Source organism: Rhamphochromis longiceps, linkage group LG17 (genome assembly GCF_057381845.1).
Source record: "Rhamphochromis longiceps isolate RC_006_pf linkage group LG17, R_longiceps_female_GT1.1, whole genome shotgun sequence".
In the NCBI taxonomy this organism is placed as follows: Eukaryota; Metazoa; Chordata; class Actinopteri; order Cichliformes; family Cichlidae; genus Rhamphochromis; species Rhamphochromis longiceps.
The window spans coordinates 39,420,244-39,434,748 of record NC_140573.1 but is presented as its reverse complement, the minus strand read 5'-3'; the positions used below and the strand labels follow the sequence as shown (position 1 = coordinate 39,434,748).

Sequence of the window (14,505 nt, the reverse complement as noted above, 5' to 3'; positions counted from 1 at the left end):
ACCAAATCTCAGGACAAAGAGCACGTCCCTGTCTGACATCCACCAGCCACATGCATCCAGTTTTCTGATAGTTTTCTGGTGGTGGCACAAAGTACTATTGTTACCCACGTTTTATGTGTTTGGGTTCAAACCCTAACTTCTAAACTTTATTCATTAACTTTGAGTGTCAAGTTAACCTGAAGGGACACGTGCGCGCACCGTCTGGAATAATTTATCTTACAGTTCAATAGAGTACCTGGAGGTGATGACACCGCCTTCCCAGTGATCTACAAAGCACTGCCTGATAAACGCTTTAGCTTTATTTCAGTTTTGCTCCGACTGATAAAATGTCCGGGGATGCTCACTTGCTCGTGGCAGCAGACTATGTGGTGTTTGCTGTCGTTCTGCTCCTGTCTGCTGCTGTTGGTTTTTATTACGCCTGGAGAAGCAGGAGACAAGGAACCTCCAGGGACTTTTTAACTGGGGGCCGAAAACTCAATGCCCTGGCTGTCTCCATGTCCCTCACTGCCAGCTACATGTCATCCGTCACTGTGCTCTCCAACCCAGCCGAGGTAACGTGTCGGGACTGTCCTGGATCTGCACTCAGCTTCCTCAGCGCACAAACATTTATTCAGAGCTTAAATTAGAATTTTACAAAATGTGTAAAACTGTGATTTCTGTGCATTAGAAGACGGCTGGAGTCAGCTAACCGAGCATTACTTTGAGTGCACCGCTTTCAATTTCAAACAAATCAAATAACGAATTTAAAGTTTTCGTGTTACTCACCAGAGTTCAGCACTGTTCATATGTTGCTCCAAAGCTCGTTCAGTATCAGCAGCATCAGCGTTTCAAATGATCTCCGGCAAAGTTTCACCAGCCAACCAGCTGTTTTGCTATTTTGTGTTTCCATAAATCTTTTTCAACCTGTCCGTAGGTGTATCGCTACGGAGCCATATTTGGCTATTTAAGTATTTCCTATGTAATAGCAGTGGTGTACACATCCGAAGTCTTTCTCCCAGTTTTCTACAGACTGGCCATCAACAGCACATATGAGGTAACTGTGGTTTTGTTTACAACATTATTACTAGTTTTGCCTCTGATTTGTAGGGAGTGAGGGGAACTAGAAATTTCATGTATCAGTATCAATATGCGTCTTTTCTCTGTCTGGTCTCTGCCAAGTATCTGGAGCTGCGTTTCAGCAGAGCCACTCGTCTCCTGGGAATGCTGATCTTCTTTTTTAACGTAGTAAGAAGCCAGTGGTTCAATCTTTGTAGTGCTTTGACTTCTGCACATAAAACTACGTTGGTATCAGCAGAGACATGTTGTTGTTGTGACTTTCTAACTCTTTGCCACAGTTGCTCTACACTGGACTTGTAATTTATGCTCCAGCTCTGGCTTTGAACCAAGGTATGTCAGCTCCAGTTCACAGCAGTTAAGTTCGTGAAGGGATCTTGAACAAGAGTGTTTCCCCTGTTAATGAATTTCCCTTCTTTTTGCAGTGACTGGTATGAACCTGTGGGGTGGGATTATTTCGACAGCCACTGTTTGTACTTTGTATTGTGCACTGGTTAGTAAAACATTTATTACATACGACACACACACTGCAGTGCATCACATTGTCAGTCGAACCTCATCGAGCATCACTAAGCCAGGAACCTTAAGAGACCCCCACTTTCACATTCAGCAGAGATTAAATGAGAATATTTACATTTTCCTAAAATTCATGAGGTCCCCTTCCCATTTACCCTTTAAAACAAAATATCTCTCATTTAACATCACCTCTGATTTTTTAAATTTGATGCTTTCACATGCAATCATTAAGGGTCAAAAGTTGGAACCGTCATTGCATAATGTGTTGCATGGTCATAAGCAGAGAGGTCTCGCTGCGCTGCCCTTAGACAGTTAACATGACGAAGCTATTGAGGAAAAAAACGCCACGTATATCTTGTTTATCATGACTCTGGTTTTACGTGGCCTATCACCACAATTTAAAAACTGGTATATATCACCTTGTTGCTTTGGCATCTTAAAGTGGTCATGTGATTGGCTTACCACGACCACTTTATTCTTCCTCAGTCAAACAGCAGCACTCATGCGATTGTTTTGCCCCTTAGCTACAGGTGTTGTGCCAAATTACAGCTGCTTCCGTGCAACTTCTATAAGATGCGGTAAGCTGAAGACAGCTTCAGCCGTCTGTTTGTTGAAAAATAGTAACAGACCGCATTTTCTTGTTAGTAACGGTAACGGCGTTGTAACAAAAGGAATAGTAATTAGTTCGATTACTCATTACTGAAAAAAGTAACGCCGTTATTCCCATCACTTGTGCTTTCTGAAAATGTTCTACTACAGAATACGGTCACATATTTCCACGTTATGCATTCTGTTCATAAATACAGCTTCCTAACCTTTTTGACAGAGATTTTTCTTGTTTTGTGGCGTTTGTTACAGGGTGGCCTGAAAGCTGTGGTGTGGACAGATGTTGTTCAGGTAGGGTTCTGGATCAAATAAATTGAAAAAAATACACAATACAACATGCCCTCCAAATAGTTGTGGTAGATGGCTGCCCCTCCTTGATGTTGACGTTTCTTCCTGTTAAAAGGGAGTTTTTTGGTTCACACTGCCATTTGATTGCTGGCGTTTTCTCTGGATTGTAGCGTCTTTATCTTACAGTATAATGTCCTTTTGTTATGATTTGGAACCATATAAATATATTCCATATTCTATGTAAGTAAAACTGAATTAAATTGCAATCAGGTTTCAGTCTAATTTTATCGACACCACAACCACGTTTGAGTCATGTCTTGATTCTTTGCAGTATTCATGTAAATTAGCAAGAATTTGATAACTGGGACCAAAATCTGTCAACATAGTTACAGAATACAGATCTGCCAACCAAACAAATCTCTGATTTTTCTTCCAGATTGGAATAATGTTTGCAGGCTACATGTCTGTTATAATCAAAAGTGTGATCTTAAAAGGAGGAATCTCCACTATCTTGTCAGATGCCCAAGAAGGAGGAAGAATTAACTTTGTGGAGTGAGTATATGTGTGTGTGTGTGTGTGTGTGTGTGTGTGTGTGTGTGTGTGTGTGTGTGTGTTGTGCGTGTGTGTGTGTGTGCGTGTGCGTGTGTGTGTGTGTGTTATACTAAAATCATCCTTTCATTGTGTAATCCCAGCTTTGACATAAACCCTCTGAGAAGACACACTTTTTGGACACTAGTCATCGGAGGGGCCTTTACTTGGAGCTCAATTTATGGGACCTACCAACCTCAAGTTCAGAGATACAACTCCTGCAAGAGCATTAAACATGCCAGATTGTGAGTGATTCAAAGGAATGTATTCCTTCCTTCCTGTTTAGCTTGCAAAACTAATAATTAAAATAATAATAATAAAAAAAACACCAATAAACAACGATATATGACACGTCTATTTCCACATCTATGTAAATTCTGATTCAGCCAAAGACACTACATTGGTGGGGTTTGCTGGCAAATGACACGTTCTTATCATAAACTTGGAAAAGATAGCTATGATAAATGATGACATCATCAGCATACAGTGATAAGAAATATAATCTCGTTTGCTATGCTACACTGATTTTTGTTTGCATACGTCACTTTTTCGTGTTGTGTTTTTTCAGAGCTCTCTTCATCAACGTGTTAGGCCTAGCTTGCACCCTGACATCGTCAGTGATTTCAGGGCTGTGTCTTTATTCGTTCTATAAGAACTGTGACCCATGGAAAGCTGGACAAGTTTCATCACCTGATCAGGTCCATACACATAAACAAAGAAACCACAGGATGTTTGTTTTTATTCAAGTTATTTTATGATCTTAAAATAAAAATCTTTTTTTCCCTTTACAGCTGTTGCCTTATTTGGTGATGGATATCTTGGCAGATCACCAAGGTCTTCCAGGACTATTTTTTGCTGCAGTATATAGTGCCTCTCTGAGGTTCATACAACATAATTTGATATATTTTTATTCATGTTGCATGTAACATTTAAAGCTGTGCCACATTTGAAGTGTCAGTTATGTCCATTAGTCCAGAGTAAACATGGTTCATTTCTTCATGTTCAGCACAGTTTCTACTTCAATCAACGCAATGGCTGCAGTGACCATGGAGGACCTGATCAAACCACGCATTAAACTATCTGAGAAAAAGCTTCTCTTGATCTCCAAAGGGCTGAGTAAATAACGGGTTTCCTGTTGTTTGTTTATAACACAGACTGCATGTTATATTAGATTAAACTGAGCACTGCTACGTGGATGCGGCTGTTAGTCAATAAAAATGTCATTTTGTGATGTGATGTTTTTGCAGGTTTGTTTTTTGGAATTGTATGCGTTGCCATGGCTGGACTGGCATCACTCATGGGACATATGATGCAGGTAGAGGGATCTGTTAATGCAGAGCTGTCAATGTGTTCAGGCAAACACATCCAGGAATAGGAATGGGTATCATTTAGGTTTTATCCGATACCAGTACCAAACCGGTACTTTTGAAACGGTGCTGGTGCTTAAACGGTGCTCGAACCGGTGCTTAAAGAATGGAGAACACACACTTTGTCCAAAAACCTCTTATGTTTAGCTGTTTTTTTTGTAAAAAGGTAACAATGTTAGCCTTTTCTGCAGCTATAGGGCATATATGGTGTTACGTCCCTCTGCAGCCTCTAATCTGCTCAGTGTGTTCAGCTGGTGCTAATTGGCCACACCTAGTCAGGTGTGGATAAAAGCATACCTGAGGCAAGTGTCCAGGGAGCTCACTAGTCTTTGCCTTGGTGGTACAAGCCATTTGAGCCAACCTGCTAAGCCATTTTAAGCTAAAGCCTCTTCACACTAACACTCTGTTATTCATCTCCGTTTTTATGTTGCGGCTTTTGAGCTGGGTCGTAACATAAGTGGCGGCTCATCCGGGATATTTGGACATTTTAGTGGAGATTGCATATCAGTTTTTTGTATTGCTTTTAAGTGGGTGAGTGAAGGTGTTCACTGTGATTGAGTAACGTCCCTTTAGTGAGTGTGTTTCAGCTGGGTGTCTGTGCTGCCCTTTCAGCGAAGCACTTGTTTGTTGTTTTGCTTGTTTTAATTTGTTGTGTTTGGTGGCTATTTTGGGTGGGGGTACGCTTCAGAGTTTGGTAGGAGACTATATCTCTGGTCTGCTGCCTGCTCTCGAGTTCGTGTTTAAAGTTGCCTCGAGCCTGGTACACCACTGAAGACTAGGATAGGTAAAGCTAGTGTTTTGTTGTTTTTAGTGTTTTAGGCTGGAAGTTGCACATAGTAAATCAGTGGCACCAAACTTGGTAGGAGGTTTGAGACCATTCATGATTATGGTCTGTAGCTGAGGCAGGTAGGCTGTTTTTAGGTTGGCATTGTGTGTACACCATGTGTGTGCATATGTCAGTGTTGATGGATGCTAATGAGATCTTTGTGAGGTGAGTGTTTTGTGTTGTGACCGTTAGTGTTGTGGGGAATATGGCTATTTTGTTGGATCACTTGTGAGTGTTGTTGGCCAGGTGATGGCAATAACACTGTGGGGTGCTGAGCCACCCTTGATGTGATCATTGTGTGGCCATAGCTCTCCATTTTGTGGTTGGTCACTAGTGTGCTTGATTTACTGAACTTTTTGGATTAAAGTAACTTGTTGTGGTATAGGGCCACTTGTATGTGACTGTTTGTGTGGTGGAGACAACAGATCACTTAGTTGTGATTATTTGTTGCTACTTTTGGTTTTGTGTTGTAGCAGATCAGGTAATCATTTTGGGTTTGTGACTGTTGTGCTCCTTTGTGTTGGTCACATGTTACTTCAAATCCTCATGCCCATCCATGCTTAAATATGCCAACTTATTTTTGAGGGTTCAAGGCTTCAGAGGGACTTTTAATTTGTTTAGGGGTCCTAGAGGGACCCTTTTAAGGGAGGTGTTACGTCCCTCTGCAGCCCCTAATCGGCCACACCCAGTCAGGTGTGGATAAAAGCATACCTGAGGCAAGCTGCAGGGAGCTCACTTGTCTGTGCCTTGTCTTTTAGCCAACCTGCTATTCCATTTTAAGATAAAACCTCTTCTCACCCATACTCTGGTATTCATCTCCTTTTTTATGTTGCGGCTTTTGAGCCGGGTCGTAACAATGGTATCACTCTTGGCTGGAAGCAGTGCTTAAACAATGGAATAAACACAGACTTTGTCCAAAAACCTCTCATGTTTAGCTGTTTCCCTCTTTTTCTTTGGTCATTTTAGCCTTTTTGGCCAGGGTGAAGGGAGTATCTGCCATCAAACAAGAAGACAGCCGCATGAAACTACGACGGTGTTTGCTAGTTCACCTTACGTGCATTAAATTAATAACGTGGTTAGCCTACTCAACGTAAATTACACACGAACAACATTAAACTACTCACGCAGAAAAGAACGGCTGCTGCCATCATCATCCGTCATCATTTCTGCTACACTGGCAGGGCTAGGGGCCAGGACTCTCCTCTTCGGGTTCTTGGGGGATGTTGCTAACTCCGGGTCCGATAACAGGGGCCACACCCGCAGTAGATGTGCTCGGTGTGAGGTCTCGCAGCAAGCTATCAAATACGGCGCACTTCTCGGCTTTTAACAAAATGCTACACGTCGCCAGGTGTTTCATCAGATTCGAGGAGTTACCTCCCTTGCACAGTATCAGCTTAAAGCACTTGTTGCAGGCTGCTGAGTTTGCATCTTTTGCTGTCAAGTACAGCCAGACTTTTGACCGCTTCGCCTTGGGCATTTTTAATCTGTAGCTCTATTCTAAAAGAACGTACAGTACGTACCTGGGCCCGCCTACTACGCTTGCAAAGGTAAAATGATTGGCTAGAATCCAAAGTGTATGACATCTCAGGAAAAAAACGAAAGCACCGAAATGTGCGCTGCTTTTCGGTCTGGTTACTACCGTTTGTCAGAACCGGTACTGGTACCCATCCCTATCCAGGAATGTTGTTGTTTATTAGAAAGCATGTTAATTACGTAAATAAGTACATTTTTCACCTCAGTAAATACGACCATTTGTAAAGTGTTTTTTGAGCTGCAGGTCTCTTCAAACAGGCAGTGTCCATCATTTGGGGGGTCACTGGGGGTCCTTTACTCGGTCTGTTCAGTTTGGGTGTCCTCTGTCCATTTGTCAACTCCATAGTAAGTCCATTCTCATTTTGGTATTTTCCTAAATCAACCTAACATCAATTTATCATCATATAACATAGTACGGGAGCATTTTTCTTATTAACAGTATTAAAAAACACTTTATTAAATGCTTAATGTTTTAAAAAAAATGTTAACAGTAGGATAAAAATAATAATGACCAAACTCAGGGATGTGTGCTGAGTCCCCTGCTGTACGCTCTATACACTCACGACTGCACCCCCCACCCACCCATCCAACATTCGTATGCTGTAAATATTAATTTTAACAAGTTTGCTGATGACACAACTGTGATTGGGCTCATCACGACGGGAGATGAGTCTGCATACAGGGATGAAGTCGAAAATATGTCATCAAGGTGCAGCTGAAACAATCTGGTCGTCAATACCAAAAAACCCCCAAAGAAATAGTAGTTGACTTCAGAAGAAACAAATCTGACCCCCAGCCCATACACATTAATGGGGACTGTTTGGAGAGGGTCTCTGACTCCTGGGCCTGCACCTGGGTGGTGACCTGTCCTGGAAAACAAACACCACAGCTATGATCAAGAAGGCACAGCAGCGACTCCACTTCCTGAGCGTCCTGAAGAACAACGCCTTAGCCAAGGAGCTGCTAGTGTCCTTCTACAGGTGCTCCATTGAAAGTACACTGACACACTGCATCCCAGTGTGGTTTGCCAGCAGTACTGCTTCGGAGTAAGCATCACTCCAGAGGGTCATCAACACAGCACAGAGGATCATCAGCTGTGATCAAGAGCTGTACTCTTCCCTGGAGGAGGTGTACAGGTCCTGCTGCCACAGGAAAGCCTACAGCATCCAGAAGGACACATCCCACCCCGCACATCACCTGTTCCAGCTGTTACCCTCAGGAAGGCGGTACTGGACAATTAAGGCCAAAACAAACAGACAGAAACAGCACATACGCCAGGGCTGTTGCATTTATAAATACACGTGGGAGATAAGCCACTGCAAAAACACAACCTTCAACTGTGCAATATTTTTTTTCTTTTTAACTGTGTAATATTCTTGTTCGTCTTTTAATTGTGCAATATTTCGAAGGAACTGTGCAATATTCTGAGGACTGAAGCACTGTGTGGCAACCGTATTCTCACTTGTACATTCTTGTATACAGACTTGTACATAGTCTAAGGAGCTTGCAAAGAAAAGCGTCTGGACTTCTTTAAGTTGCTTGAAGACGTTTCACCTCTCATCCGAGAAGCTTCTTCAGTTCTAAGGTCAAATGGTGGGGAGTCCCAGATTTAAACCTAGTGGGAGTATCCCCCCGCAGAGGGACAAAAGGACCCCCTGATGATCCTCTAATCGCCTGAGCCAAGGTGTGAAACTGGGTGTGGGTCCCAATCAGCCAGAGTTTCGGGTGTGTTCATTGTGAAACCTGGCCCCACCTTATCATGCGAATTCCTGAGGTCAGATGGCCCAGGATGTGAGTGGGCTTTAAGGCGTCTGGGGAGGGATCTCAAAACTTGATTATAGATGGCAGACAATTGGTGTCGTAAACCCCCGCCTCTGTTCAAAGATGGTCGCTCACAGTGGACATAGATGGCTTCTTTCACTCCTCTTTCAAACCATCTGTCCTCTCTGTCCAAAATGTGAACATTGGCATCCTCAAAAGAGTGACCTTTATCCTTAAGATGCAGATGGACATAAAAGACGGTCTTTCTTATAACTTTCCGGAGTTCAAGTTTTGCAACACGGACGCTCCGTTTGCAGACCCCCCATTCATCTCACCTGAGACGCCTTTGTTCTCTGTCCCTGGAGGCCACAAACGCCGACGCAGAGGGAGAAGATCTGGCGTTCTGGTTCGACTGAGACGGCGCACTAACAGACCACCGTTACCCAGTTTATTACTGGCTAATGTGCAGTCTCTGGAGAACAAGCTGTGCGAGCTTCGGGCACGGATCTCATTCCAGCGAGAGATGCGGGACTGCTGTGTGATCTGCCTCACAGAAACCTGGCTATCGGACAAGGTACCGGACTCCGCAATACAACTACTGGGGTTCTCTGTGCACCGCGCGGACAGGTCACAGGATCTTACTGGGAAAAGCAGAGGCGGTGGTGTATGTTTCATGATCAACAACAGCTGGTGTGATTATGCGAACGTGCACCCGGTCAAATCCTTCTGCTCACCGGACCTGGAGTACCTGATGATTAAGTGCTGGCCATTCTGGCTACCGAGGGAATTTACAGCAGTGATTATTACGGCCGTTTACATTCCCCCACAAGCCGACACTGACCGAGCACTCAGGAAACTGTACAGCGCGATCAGCAGCGAGGAAACCGCACACCCAGAGGCGGCGTTTATCACAGCCGGAGACTTTAATAAGGGAAACCTGAAGAAAGTCTCACCAAAACTCCACCAACACATCCATTTCAACACTCGTGGAGACCGGCTACTTGACCACTGCTACACCTCTTTCCGGGATGCGTATAAAGCCCTCCCCCGCGCCCCATTCGGCCAATCAGATCACCGCTCCATCCTGCTCCTGCCCGCCTACAGGCAGAAGCTGAAACAGGAAGCTCCAACCCGGAGGGCGGTGCACTGTTGGACGGACCAATCGGAGTCTACGCTGCGGGACTGTTTTGATCACGCGGACTGGGAAATGTTTCACGTGGCTGCTAGGGACATTGATGAGTACACAGACTCAGTCTGCGGATTTATCAGGAAATGCGTGGAAGATGTCGTCCCATCCAGAACAGTTAAATCCTTCCCAAATCAAAAACCCTGGATTAACAGAGATGTTCGCGCGGCACGGAGCACCGCCTTTGCCTCCGCGAACACATCGGACCACAAACACGCACATTACCAACTCCAGAAGACGATCAAAGCAGCCAAACGTGAGTACAGGGACAGGGTGGAGCAACAGTTTGACAACCCTCGGAGTATGTGGCAGGGACTAAACACGATCACAGACTTTAGAGGGAAAACCAGCACACCGCAGACCACGGCCTCTCTGTGTGAGGATCTAAACGTATTCTACGCTAGATTCGACACAGCAAACACCATGAGACCGGACAGTGTGTGCACCACGGATGACGTCAGTGCGCACACTGTGTCTGAGGAGGATGTGCGGAAGTGCTTCAGGAAGGTGAACGCACGCAAAGCTACTGGTCCGGACGGGATTCCCGGCCGCGTCCTCAAGTCATGCGCGGCTCAGCTGGCTGGAGTGTTCACGCACATCTTCAACCTTTCCCTCTCTCTGTCTGTAGTCCCAGCCTGCTTCAAAATGGCCACCATCGTCCCTGTACCCAAATCCTCCACCATCTCCTCATTGAACGACTGGCGACCTTTAGCCCTGACCCCCATCGTAAGCAAATGCTTCGAGAAGCTGGTCAGGGACTTCATCTGCTCTGCACTACCCGACTCACTGGACCCTCTACAGTTTGCATACCGCCACAACAGGTCCACTGATGATGCCATAGCCCTGACACTACACACTGCCCTGTCACACCTGGAGAAGAGAGACACGTATGTGAGAATGCTGTTTGTAGATTACAGCTCAGCATTCAATACCATCGTTCCCTCGAAGCTGGACAGGAAACTGCAGGATCTAGGACTGGGAAGCTCCCTCTGCAGCTGGATCCTTAACTTCCTGTCTGACAGACGCCAAGTGGTCAGACTGGGCAGCATCACCTCATCCCCCATCACACTGAACACTGGTGCTCCACAGGGGTGTGTACTGAGCCCTCTCCTGTACTCACTCTACACCTACGACTGCACAGCCACTAACAACTCCAACATCATTGTGAAGTTTGCGGACGACACTACAGTGGTGGGTCTTATCACCAACGGTGATGAGACGGCCTACAGGGAGGAGGTCAGCGCCCTGACCCACTGGTGTCAAGACAACCATCTCACCCTCAACGTCGCAAAGACAAAGGAGTTGATAGTGGACTTCCGGAGGTGCAGAGAAGTACACACCCCCATCACCATCAACGGCGCTGCTGTGGAGAGAGTGAGCAGCTTCCGGTTCCTTGGAGTACATCCGGCTGAGGATCTTACGTGTTTAGTACACATAAACAAAACAGTGAAGAAGGCGCAGCAGCGCCTCTTCTTTCTCAGGAGACTGAAAAGATTTGGCATGAACCCCCGCATCCTCAGGACCTTCTATCACTGTGCCATTGAGAGCATCCTCACTGGATGCATCACCACCTGGTATGGCAACAGCACCGCCTACAACTGCAAAGCTCTCCAGAGAGTAGTGCGGTGCTTTGAACGGATAATTGAAGGTGAGCTTCCCTCCCTCCAAGACATCTACAGGAAGCGCTGCCTGAGGAAAGTGGGGAGGATCATCAAGGACTCCAGTCACCCCAGCCATAAACTGTTCAGACTACTTCCATCAGGAAGGAGGTTCTGCAGCATCCGGTTCCGAACCAGCAGACTGAGAGACAGCTTCTTCCACCAGGCCATCAGACTGCTGAACACGTCATAGACACCTCAGCTTCACTACTGGAACTTTAACATTATGCACTACATACTGTACATTAATGCCACTGTTTTGCACATGTCTCAACTCTGTATGTTTTTATATATTTTATTTTATTGTTTACTCTATTTAATTTGTAAAATATGTGTATACACACACACACACGTAGAAAAACATTTAGTATACACATCCAGAAATGCATATACTATTATATATTGTACATATATTTATTCGTTTCAGATTTAGCCATTCTTGTATTTTGCTTGTTTACGTTATTGTATTTTGCACAACTCTGTTGCTTGTGAAGCTCGCACACAAGAATTTCACTCACATGTACTGTACCAATGTACCTGCACATGTGATGTGACAATAAAAGTGATTTGATTTGATTTGATTTGGACTGCTGAGTCTTGTCCTGTGGAGGTGGCTCTTCTATGCTGTGCCATGCGCTTGTGAAGTGGCTGTTTGGTCTCTCCAATGTAGAGGTCTGGGCATTCCTCGCTGCACTGTACCGCATACACCACATTGTTAAGTCTGTGTTTTGGGGTTTTGTCTTTCGGGTGAACCAGTTTTTGTCTGAGCGTGTTGCTGGGTCTGAAATGCACCGGGATGTCATGCTTGGAGAAAACTCTCCTGAGATTTTCTGATACACCGATAAGATTCTGATAAGAAGGACAGACGCAACAACATTGTCATCCCCTATGTAGCCGGTGCAACGAGCTCATCCAAAACTCTGGCTGATTGGGACCCACACCCAGTTTCACACCTTGGCTCAGGCGATTAGAGGATCATCAGGGGGTCCTTTTGTCCCTCTGCGGGGGGATACTCCCACTAGGTTTAAATCTGGGACTCCCCACCATTTGACCTTAGAACTGAAGAAGCTTCTCGGATGAGAGGTGAAACGTCTTTAAGCAACTTAAAGAAGTCCAGACGCTTTTATGCAAGCTCCTTTGACTATGATGACCTGGATGACTGAGAACCTTCACAGACAGACTTGTACATACTATTTTTTTTTCTTTGTTTAAAATTTATTGTACATCTATACTTGTTTCTCTTAAAAGTGCCCCCTTCCACTTGTACTGAATGGGTTTACATGCAGTTTTTGTTGTTCAAAAGCGCAATGGCAATAAAGATTCTGATATTTGTCCACAGGGAGGTCTATGTGGTCTCGTGACAGGATTGGCTGCAGCTGTCTCTGTGAGCATTATAGGGATGATATCCCCTTCTCCTCCTGAGATGACCCGACCTCTCTTTCTGAGCACTGAGGGTTGTAACTTTACTACTGGTAGCAGTTTCAATTGGACTACCCCACTGCCAACAGAACCAAGTCTTTTTACCACAACCCCAGGACAGAATACTGATGACATGTAAGTGTGGTTCAGTCTGTCTTGAATGAATGAATGAATGAAATATTGCCTGGTGAGATGGGATGACCGAGCTTTCCTATAATAAACGAAAGTATAGTAAAGTAAAAAAAGCCATATGATTTTAAAAAAGTGAGTAAAAGGCAGTGTTGTGAGGTCATTAATAATAATAATAATAATAATAATAATAATAATAATAATAATGATAATAAACCTGGTGGAAAGCATAAATGTGCCAAGTATCCTACTGCTGGTTTTTAGCCAAGCTCGCAGTGGCACTGTAGTCTTGTTGAATATATTTTTCATTTCAAATTCAAATTCAAATTCAAATTTTTATTTGTCACGTACACAGTCATACACAGTACGATATGTAGTGAAATGCTTGGACAACTGCTCGTGACCTAAAGAAAACAAAAAAGGAAAAGGCTATGAATAAGATTTGCAAACTGTCTTCACAAATTCCTTTGTAGCCTTCAGAATACTTTCATAATATGGTGTAATTACATTAATAAGACATTTGTTAACAAGATATCTACTAATCTCTCACCACCAGACATGCGGTTCAGTGGCACTCTCCATCCTACCTTTACTTCTGTGTCATTGGAGGTTTAACATCTGTTATTGTTGGAATAATCATCAGTCTCTTGACAGGTAAAAAACAAATGAAATAAAATAAATAAAGATTTTGCCATTAATTACCTGTACTTGGGAATGGATCTGTGATCTCAGATCTTCTTATTGTTTCATAAGGACTTTTTGTTTTTGTTCTTCCACTCATCATTTCAGGGGGATTGAGGGAGACGGTGGACCCAAGATTTATGCTAATGAAAGAAGACACTCTTTCTTATCACCTGTTCAAACGTGTCAAAGATGGGGTACGTGCTGAAGAGCAAAGGTATCAAAAGCAACTGACTGATGACAGGCGCTCAATTCTGTCTTATACTTTTCCTTCCTTAGGTCATGGGAGGAACAGACAATGTTGGTCAGCCAAACAAGGAGGATGGAATCAATAAACCTGCAGTAGGGAAATTTGACAACAATACCCGTGTCTCATCTTTTTAATGACCGATACAGCTGAAGAATTTCACAACAAAGCTGCTGTAAAGCTCAAATCCAGGATTGTACTCATCTGACTTCATAAGAAATGAGACCAAAGGAACTGAGTTGTCAGCGAGACAATAATGTTTTTATTTTTCCAGTGACTCAGTAAAAAGTAGAAAGCACTTTCAAATATCTACTTGTGTACATGATGATTGCATGTTTCTATTGTTTAGATTAACACATTATTAATAAAAAGCCACATGATAAACATTTCAATTCAATTCAGTTTTATTTATACAGCGCCAAATCACAACAAAAGCTTCAAGGCACTTTATATTGTAAGGTAGACCCTACAATAATACATACAGAGAAAAACCCAACAATCATATGACCCCTGTGCAAGCCCTTTGGCGACAGAGGGAAGGAAAAACTCCATTTTAACAGGAAGAAACCTCCAGCAGAACCAGGCTCAGGGAGGGGCGGGGCCATCTGCTGCGATGGAGTGAAAGAAGGAAGACAGGATGAAAGACA

General features: G+C 43.9%; 1 protein-coding gene across 1 annotated transcript; it reads left to right on the top strand.

Annotated features, from left to right (window-relative positions):
* Window positions 1-217: 217 nt before the first annotated feature.
* On the top strand, window positions 218-14,228 carry LOC146650178 (sodium-coupled monocarboxylate transporter 1-like). Its single transcript, XM_085386379.1, has 17 exons — window positions 218-551; window positions 914-1,033; window positions 1,159-1,224; window positions 1,335-1,386; window positions 1,479-1,546; window positions 2,428-2,466; window positions 2,900-3,015; window positions 3,156-3,296; window positions 3,620-3,749; window positions 3,843-3,931; window positions 4,058-4,167; window positions 4,299-4,366; window positions 7,036-7,122; window positions 12,722-12,936; window positions 13,487-13,584; window positions 13,720-13,808; window positions 13,891-14,228. The coding sequence occupies exons 1-17, from the start codon at window positions 327-329 to the stop codon at window positions 13,993-13,995; spliced, it is 1,818 nt and encodes a 605-aa protein (XP_085242505.1). The 5' UTR covers window positions 218-326; the 3' UTR covers window positions 13,996-14,228.
* Window positions 14,229-14,505: the final 277 nt, after the last annotated feature.

Coding starts and splice junctions, on each gene's coding strand:
- LOC146650178 (XM_085386379.1), top strand. CDS start 327: ATGTCCGGGGATGCTCACTTGCTCGTGGCAGCAGACTATGTGGTGTTT. Junction 1,034..1,158: donor CCATCAACAGCACATATGAG/GTAACTGTGGTT, acceptor GTCTCTGCCAAG/TATCTGGAGCTGCGTTTCAG. Junction 1,547..2,427: donor GTACTTTGTATTGTGCACTG/GTTAGTAAAACA, acceptor CGTTTGTTACAG/GGTGGCCTGAAAGCTGTGGT.